This window comes from Sinocyclocheilus anshuiensis, unplaced genomic scaffold, assembly GCF_001515605.1.
Source record: "Sinocyclocheilus anshuiensis isolate Anshui unplaced genomic scaffold, SAMN03320099.WGS_v1.1 scaffold1500, whole genome shotgun sequence".
Classification (NCBI taxonomy): Eukaryota; Metazoa; Chordata; class Actinopteri; order Cypriniformes; family Cyprinidae; genus Sinocyclocheilus; species Sinocyclocheilus anshuiensis.
Genome location: NW_015537960.1, coordinates 1,282,636 through 1,291,363, shown reverse-complemented (window position 1 = coordinate 1,291,363; position 8,728 = coordinate 1,282,636). Strand labels below are relative to the sequence as shown.

The 8,728-nt window shown below is 39.0% G+C and overlaps 1 protein-coding gene across 1 annotated transcript in view; it reads right to left on the bottom strand.

The window, feature by feature from the left end:
* The window catches only part of LOC107666915 (disintegrin and metalloproteinase domain-containing protein 12-like), a 12,907-nt gene that overhangs the window by 3,386 nt on the left and 793 nt on the right, over positions 1 to 8,728 (bottom strand). Inside the window, exons 3-5 of the mRNA XM_016458433.1 lie at positions 8,575 to 8,714; positions 7,041 to 7,185; positions 4,202 to 4,447 (exon numbers count right to left, since the gene is read on the bottom strand). Of these exons, the coding sequence (XP_016313919.1) occupies positions 4,202 to 4,447; positions 7,041 to 7,185; positions 8,575 to 8,714 (531 nt within the window). The remainder of the gene's footprint in view (positions 1 to 4,201; positions 4,448 to 7,040; positions 7,186 to 8,574; positions 8,715 to 8,728) is intronic.

Sequence of the window (8,728 nt, the reverse complement as noted above, 5' to 3'; positions counted from 1 at the left end):
ACTATAATGGTATATAAATAATACTAAAATAACACTACAGTAAATCTCACGTGAGTTTCAGATAAAGATCTCAAAGTTTCAAATTGTGTTCAAACTTGCCAACATACTGAAGTCTGCAACAGAGACAATAAGAACTCAAACATTTCTCATCAAATGATCTGAATTGCTATTCACACTCCTTTTTATAGCTCTGTAGTCTTACTGTTTGTCACCAACTGTCTCATTGATGTCTATTTTTATTCCTCCAAAGGAGTTTTAGCAACCTAGAGCAGTAACGCATTCTTTGGATAGCCAATTTAATACTTTTGTGTTCCAGGGAAAGAAAGAATATAAGGGTTACCTTTCATTGTTGCTCCCTAACAAACTCTAGATAAAAACTAGCTTCCCTCTTATGTCCACCAGATGGGAGTACAAGCTAATCTAACTTCACTGCTGCATGAGTTTAGTGCTGTATATGGCTTCACTGCTGCCATGGCGACTCTCTCCAGGGGTCATGTGACATGTTCATATGTTCCAAATCTACACGCTAACTATGAGGTAATGATAGGCTCTGCTACCTGCTCTCCATCTGGTCCTCATTCTCTCTCATCTCTACAGAGATCCAAACATGATTTCACAGCTCACGTTCCTCTGTCTTTTACATTTTAATAAAGAGCTGAATTGCTCATATCTCAAGCGTTGCATGATTGCCGATGACAGAGTTCTTTGTTTTTGTAGCTGATAAAAAGATCTTGAGATGGAGGAAGTCTCATGTGTCTCCTCGCTAACGCTTCCCCGATGGAAAGTTCTCAAGAGCTGAATCAGCTATGATAACACTTCTGGTTAATGAAGCAGCCTGAGGTCACGCTGGACACGTCTGAGGTCTTCTGTTCATCATCTCATTTCACTGCTGACCGCCAGTGTCTTATGAGATCACACCGATATCCGATTGATTCAAAGGATTAATTCACATCAAATGACTTATCTCAGGATGTTTGAGTTTAACGGTACACTATCATTCAAATCAGTACATATGATTTTTTAAAAAGAAATGTATACTTTTATTCAGCAAGTGCCCTAGCAATCACGCAGAACACTCTAGCAACACCATAACAGCCTAGAAACCATCGAGAACCACCAGAACACCCTAACAACCCCCTATCAACCACCTAGCAACACCCTAACAACAAACCAGAACACCTTAGCAACCACCTAACACCCTAACAACCAACCAGAACACCTTAGCAACCACCTAGCAGTGCCCTGGCAATCACACAGAACACACTAGCAACACCCTTACAACTCCCTAGAAACCATCCAGAACCACCAGAACACCCTAGCAATGCCCTATCAACCAACCAGAACACCTTAGCAACCACCTAGCAACACCCTATCAACTACCAACCAGAACCACTTTATCAACCACGTTGCAGTGCCCTAGCAATCACACAGAACACACTTGCAACAACCTAACAACTCCCTAGAAACCATCCAGAACACCCTATCAACCATCTAACACCCTAACAACCACCAAGCAACACTCTAGCAATCACACAGAACACACTTGCAACAACCTAACAACTCCCTAGAAACCATCCAGAACACCCTATCAACCATCTAACACCCTAACAACCACCAAGCAACACTCTAGCAATCACACAGAACACACTTGCAACAACCTAACAACTCCCTAGAAACCATCCAGAACACCCTGGCAATTGCCAGGCAACCACACTATAAACATAATCAGAACAATTAATCAGAGCAACTGCATAGCAACACCCTTGCTCAAATCTGAAACAAAGTGTTTTACAGTCTGATGCCATATGAAAACATTTTTAATTTCCAAGAACTTTTTATTCTCTAGTTATTTCACAGGGTCATGAGTTCAATTCCCAGGCAGAGCATGAACTGATAAAATATAAACCTTGAAAGCAATTAAAGTCACTTTGGATAAAAGCACCTGCGGAATGGAATTGAATGAAATGGAAATGTGAGTGAGTGAGTGAGTGAGTGAATGAATGAATGAATCCAAAATAGCAGCTCAAGAACCCCATACAGCTACAAATGGATCTGAAACCAAGAGCAACTGAAGAACACTAAGTTTTGAAATGTGTTGGTTCATGGTTATTAGGTGATGTTTTAGCAAGGTTTTGTGTTGTGTCTCTTGTTGTCTCTTGAGAGGGCTCATCTTCACCATTCACCTATCTATTACCTTCCTCTTCCTGCAATCTGTCTCTCCACAGGTCTGTCTTATAAAACAGGCAAAGACTCTCTTTTGTACAGGCAGGTTTTTATGGGAGAAAACATCAAATTGCTACGTAATATCAAAGAAAAGGCAGGCATGTGGACTGTCCACGGACACCGCACCTCAGGTAATTGACTTGAGCCAAACATCTCCATTTTAGACATTGTTATTTAATGCACATTTTCTGTCTTTTGTTGTCGGCCTCTTTTAAAGCGGTGTTTGCAAATGGTAGAACAATTAAGAATATTATTCAATACATGTTGAAGTGTCCTCACAAGGTTAATTAACATTATTTTGTGAACCTCATTACTTTGACAGCAGATGATAGAGACTGCTGAATTTACATAACTACTTCTAGACGTATATATTAGGACTGTAAATTTAATAATCAAAATAATTTATTTATATGCTGGTTATTTAATCAAGTGAATTGCATGTATCAATACACACTGAGAAAACCCCCAAAATGAACATAATTCCAAGATATTGTGTCAGAAGAGTAAAAAGTGGGTTTAGAAGTCAAAATTATTTATTTCCTTATTTCATTGAACATAAGTCGATCAATGACCTATAGCCCACAGCTTAATATAGTCTGCCTCAGACAGATTGACAAACTCGATTTCAAAATGCATTGCTATATCAAAACTTTGAGTTTTCAGTTCCATTCTGATCGACTCGCTCAGTCTTTTATTGGCTGGCCAGAGGCTTCACTCTGTGTTTTCTCTGGATTGCATGAAACTCTGAACATACTTGAGATTTAATACGACATAGAGCTCTAATGAAAGAGGCCTGTTCACACCACTGCAGCTCCAGCATTAAACTGTAAAACTATTATAAAATACTACAGTGTGTGCATTAAAAATGAACTCTAACTCACCATTGCAACACTGCTGGGGAATGAGAGATCGATTAAAATAAGTTTAAGCACAATGTACCTGCTGACATGTATAGAAGTGTACACAATGTTATTATGAGTGGTGTGATTGCTCATTATAGTTATTGACTTGAACAAACCCCCAACGGTAAATATTTTCTCATTATCAGACTGATTTTCACCTGCTGAATGATAAAACAGGTCAAAAATAATCCCACAGACACACTTTGAAGGAGGAACCCATGACATATCTAGAGACAAACGTACAGAAAACCCTAGCACCCACCTAAAAATTCCCCAAACCCCTCCTAGAACCCCAACCACATAACAACAAACAAGGTACCATCCAGAACACCCTGGTGATCATCCAAAACATCCCACAACACTCTAGAAACTACCTAACACCCTAACAACCATACAGAACACCCTAACAATGTCCTAACCACGCAGACCACCCTAGCAATACCCTGGTGATCACCCAGAACCACCCAAAACACTCTAACAACTATCTAACACCCTAACAACCATATGGAACAACCTAGTAACACCCAACAATGCCCTAGCAACTAGCAACAACACCCTAGCAACAACCCTAGCAATGACCCAGTACCACCCAGAACACCCTTGCAACACCTAACACCCTAGAAACCAACCAGAACACCTTAGCAACCACCCAGGACACACTAGCGAACACCTATCAATACCTTAGCAACCACCCAGTACCACCTAGAACATGCTAGAACCAACCTAGCAATACCCTTGCAACCACCCAGAACACTCTAGAAACCTTGCAGAATACCCTAGAAACCACCTAACAATAACAACCTAGCAACCACCCAGAATGCCATAATGCTGTAGCAACCACTCAGAACCACCCAGAACACCCTAGCAACCATCTAGAACCACCCAGAATGCCCTAGCAATCACCAAGAACCACCCATTACAAACTACTTAACACCCTAACAACCACCCAAAAACACCCTACCATTCACCTAGCAACCACCCAGAACACCCTACCAGTGCCCTAGCCACCACTCAAAACACCCAGTCTTTTTTTTTTTTATATGCAACTCCTGCAGCGCTGGCATATTTCCACTCACCATGGCGATCTTGCAGACGTTCTGGCAGGCCAGGCTACGGCCGGCCGCTCCCACTGCTGGAGCGGATGTGTGTGTGAGTGCTGGTGGAGGGGCTCTGGGTGGAGTCGAGTGTGTGTGTGGTGGCGTCAGCGGCAGGCCGAGTGCCAGCGGCAGCGGGTGAGAGAGGTGGACCGGAGGGCACGGGGGCAGCCGGCGGAGACCATGAGACGGGACCACGGAGTCCACCGTCTGGAGAGGAGACTGGGGCTACAGAGAGACAGATAAAGATGTGTCACACAGGCTTTCCATCATGTTTGACTGACAATGAATATTTCAACAAACATTAAACATGCAAGATGCACAAATCAATAAATCAGCGAAACACTTAAAGGTGAGAAATGCTGTTGATATTTGAAATCACTAAAACAAACTCGCCCCCACCCAAAAGGATCACACCCCTATCTTGATAGCAATGCAACACAGGCACCTCCCCCCATCAAACATGGACACGCCCCTTACTGGTGATTGGCTACAAGTGTGTTTTGGTGCTCAGTGAGATCCACTTCCAATAGAGTTTCTCAGAAACCACTTACCGTACCTTTAACGGAACAGTTTATACAAAAATTAAAGTTCTGTCATCATTTACTTATCCTCATGTCGCTTAAAACTGTTTGACTTCTTTCTTTGTGAAACACAAAATGAGATGTTAGGCAGAATGTTCAAGCTGCTCTAAAACATAATAAAAGCGAATGATGCCATTAAAGGGATAGTTCACCCAAAAATTAAAATTCTGTCATTAATTACTCACCCTCATGTCATTCTAAACCCGTAAGACCTCCGTTCATCTTCGGAACACAAATTAAGATATTTTTGATGAATTCTAGGTCCAGAAACGTAGCAAGGAGATCGGTAAAATAATACAGGTGACATCAGTGGTTCAACCGTAATTTTACAAAGCTACGAGAACACTTTTTGTATGCAAAGAAAACAAAAATAATGACTTTATTCAACAATTAGTCTCCTCCGCGTATGGCAGTGCTGTTTTTTCATGTCACAATGGTCAGATTTGTTGTTGCATGACATTGTCTCTGTATGACAGTGTCTGTGTTATTTCTTTGCACAGTGTCTGTGCAAAGAAAACAAATAACGACTTTATTCAACAATTTGTCTGCTCCACGTCACCCTGGTGCCATTTTGGAGAATATCCACTGAACGCAAACTGTGTATGCTATTCTGTGTCAGCTGCGTCAAGCAGATACGTTGTTTTCGTTCAAATCAAAGTGTAAACAACGTAGAAAACGTATCCGCGTGACGCAGCTGACAGCTAAAGTCGTTACTTTTGTTTTCTTTGCGTACAAAAAGTATTCTCGTAGCTTCGTAAAATTAGTTGAACCCCTGATGTCACATGGATTATTTTACCGATCTCCTTGCTACGTTTCTGGACCTTGATCGTGGTAATTACATTGCTGTCTATGGGAGGGTCAGAGAGCTCTCAGAATTAATCAAAAATATCTTAATTTGTGTTCCGAAGATGAACGGAGGTCTTACGGGTTTAGAATGACATGAGGGTGAGTAATTAATGACAGAATTTTCATTTTTGGGTGAACTAACATTTAAGCTTTAAAAAAAACAAAAACAAACACATCATAAATATAGTCAACACATATTTTAGTATTATTTACATACTATTATAGTATTTATAAATATTTTCAATTAGCTTTTTTATATTTTCAGTTTTCATTTAAGTTTTAGTAATATAGTTGTGTGTGTGTGTGTTTTTTTTATTTTTATATTTCTAATTAGCTTTCACTTATTTTTTATTTTAGTTTTAGCTATTTTAGTATTTCAATTGACTTAATTTCAGTTAGACGCCATGGCAACATTTCTCATTTGTGCTTGTTTTTAAGTTTAGGTTTTTCCACAGAATATTTATATTTCAGATTGGACCAAAGTGCACAAGTCATATGGACTATTTTTTTTTAAGAGCGCATTTATTGAGTTCTATGTCATTCTGCGTAAGAAGAAGACTCATACAGATCTGGATCAACATGCGGCCGAGTAAATGATGACTCATTTTTGGCTGAGCTATCCTTTTAAATGATACAAATAAGTCTCATATGAGCACACGCACACATCAGAGCTGCTTTGAGCTCTTGACCTGCAGCCAGATGTGACAAGAACAAAAGGAGACGAGAGACCGAAACAGTGTGTGTGTCTGTATAGCCTCACCTTGTCTAACATCAAACAGACCTACATCCTCTATCCTGTTACCGTCACACATTATGAGGACCAGATACTGCAGCCACTCTTAAAGGAACAGTTCACTAAAAAAAAACATTCATTTTAAATTGTAATAATTTTTCACAATTTTCCCTTTTTTCTGATCACATAACTGTAGCCTTGGTGAATACAACATACATTAAATTCCCAAAACTTTTGAACAATCTCTCACAGCACAGGCTATTCGGTGCACCACAGGGGCCGTTCGTGGTATTTTGCACATCCTCTAATCACAGATCTGAACTGCTTTCAGCCCTAAGATCACAAATGTATCCACAATCCATCTGGCTGAAAGGCGTATCTACTGATTTCCCAACAATGTGTGAGAGCTCGTGTGGTCTGACAGCTAAAGAGTGGGTTTCAAGTGCTGAACGCTCACTTTGTCTTTGCTGTGCTTTTTATTAAACAAACCTCTGGAGCGTTAGATGGACAGCAACGGTCACTCAGAACTGTAGTAAAACAGTCAAGCGACACACATATGCATGCCAGTTTATGCACAAGTATGAAATATGCGTATGTTGATGGGATTTGTAATATATACACGTGTGTGTGCATATATATGGCATATGTAAATGAGCACCTTATATATGCTGCCACTTTGTAGTAAAGCTGAAGTCTGGCGTTGAGGAGACGTTCTGTACGTGGAGTATGTTTGAGTCCCAGTGTGTGTGTGAGCAGATGAGAGTGTGTGTGCTGGACTGTTCGGTCTGTTGGGTCCCACAGACCTGCAGCAAAGCACAAATACAGAACACAATGTAGGATATAACAATAATGATGTGCATTTTTACCAACATCCCAGCTAACAGGGAACATTCTCAAAACTTAACGTTCTCTCAAAGTTCTCTCAAAGTTATGAACAAACATTCACAGTAACGTCTTCCAGTAATTTTATCTGGTCTTTAACAATGTTTTCAAAAACGCTGGAACAAAACCTTTTTTTTTTCTCTCTCTGAAACCTTGTAGTTGGACATTGGTCTAACATTTTTTTAAATGTTACTTCTTGGTCCAGAATGTTCAGAGAACATTCAAAAGTAACATTCACATAATTATTGCTAAATTATAAGATTGAATGTTCCCTTAACACTCACATAACCAAGAAAAAATGTTTTTAAAATATATAAAAACTAGAGAACATGGAACAATGATTATATAACTGAATGGGAGCGTTAGCAAAACGTTCTTTGAGCATATCTTTGTTAGCTGGGAGAAAATTGTGCTGACTGCAAAAGAAGCAGTCATCACAATTATGTGCAAATTAACCCTGGGAAATTATATGCATTAACATATATAAAAACACCTACTAATGTAAATGGAGCCATAGTTAACCTTTTACTTTAGTAATTATTTTAATTTTTGAAACTACCAGTTATCATTTGCTCTTTTTTAGAAAGAATAATTATGTAAAATTATTAATTATAAGAAAAATAAGTATGTATAAATATATATTTATATTGTAATAAATATATTATTGTTATATATTGTTAAGTATCATAAGGAAAAATAAGATATATTCTCTGATAAGTTCTCTTTTATGCGGTTTTGCTTCTCAAGTAAATTAATCTCATTTTAAGGACATTTAGATGTTCTTTACTGGAACACAAAACAAAAACACTGATCAAAAACATGATTAATTTGCAGTATAATGAGAATTAGGGTGTTAAATATGCTTAATTATCATCGTGCTTAATCATAGTCAGTCAAATATTAATGGTCCTAAAATAGGTTTGATTTTCTTTGACTTAAAACAATTTCTTAGTGTTTTTCTTTAGATATTTGGGATATTTGGGATGTAACATCACCAAAGGAAAACCGTTCCCAGACTGCATGGTTATGGTATCACAATCATTTGCAAATGAACTCGCATATCAACATTTAATTTCATGAAAAATGAACTATGGCAACACACAGAGGTAAGCCAATCACAATGCAACTCATTTACATACAGAATTCTCAATGAGACAGTAGCAAAAACAGTCCGTTTAATTCTACGGGTCAGATATGGAGGAAAATTGTCATGAAAACACAAAACAAATTATGACTGGTGTTTATACTATACAGCATGGCCTCTTGCACCTTCAAACTGATTGTGTATTTCAGCTGTGCAGGTTTGGTACCTCAGTTTTTCGATGGTGTTCTTCTTATCGCTGGAGAACAGACTGAGAGTTTTCCTCTTAATGCACACGATTATTCCAACACACAGCAGACACAGAAACGCCACCAGGATGCCCACCGTCACACTGCTGCTGTATGCATGTACCCACACACACA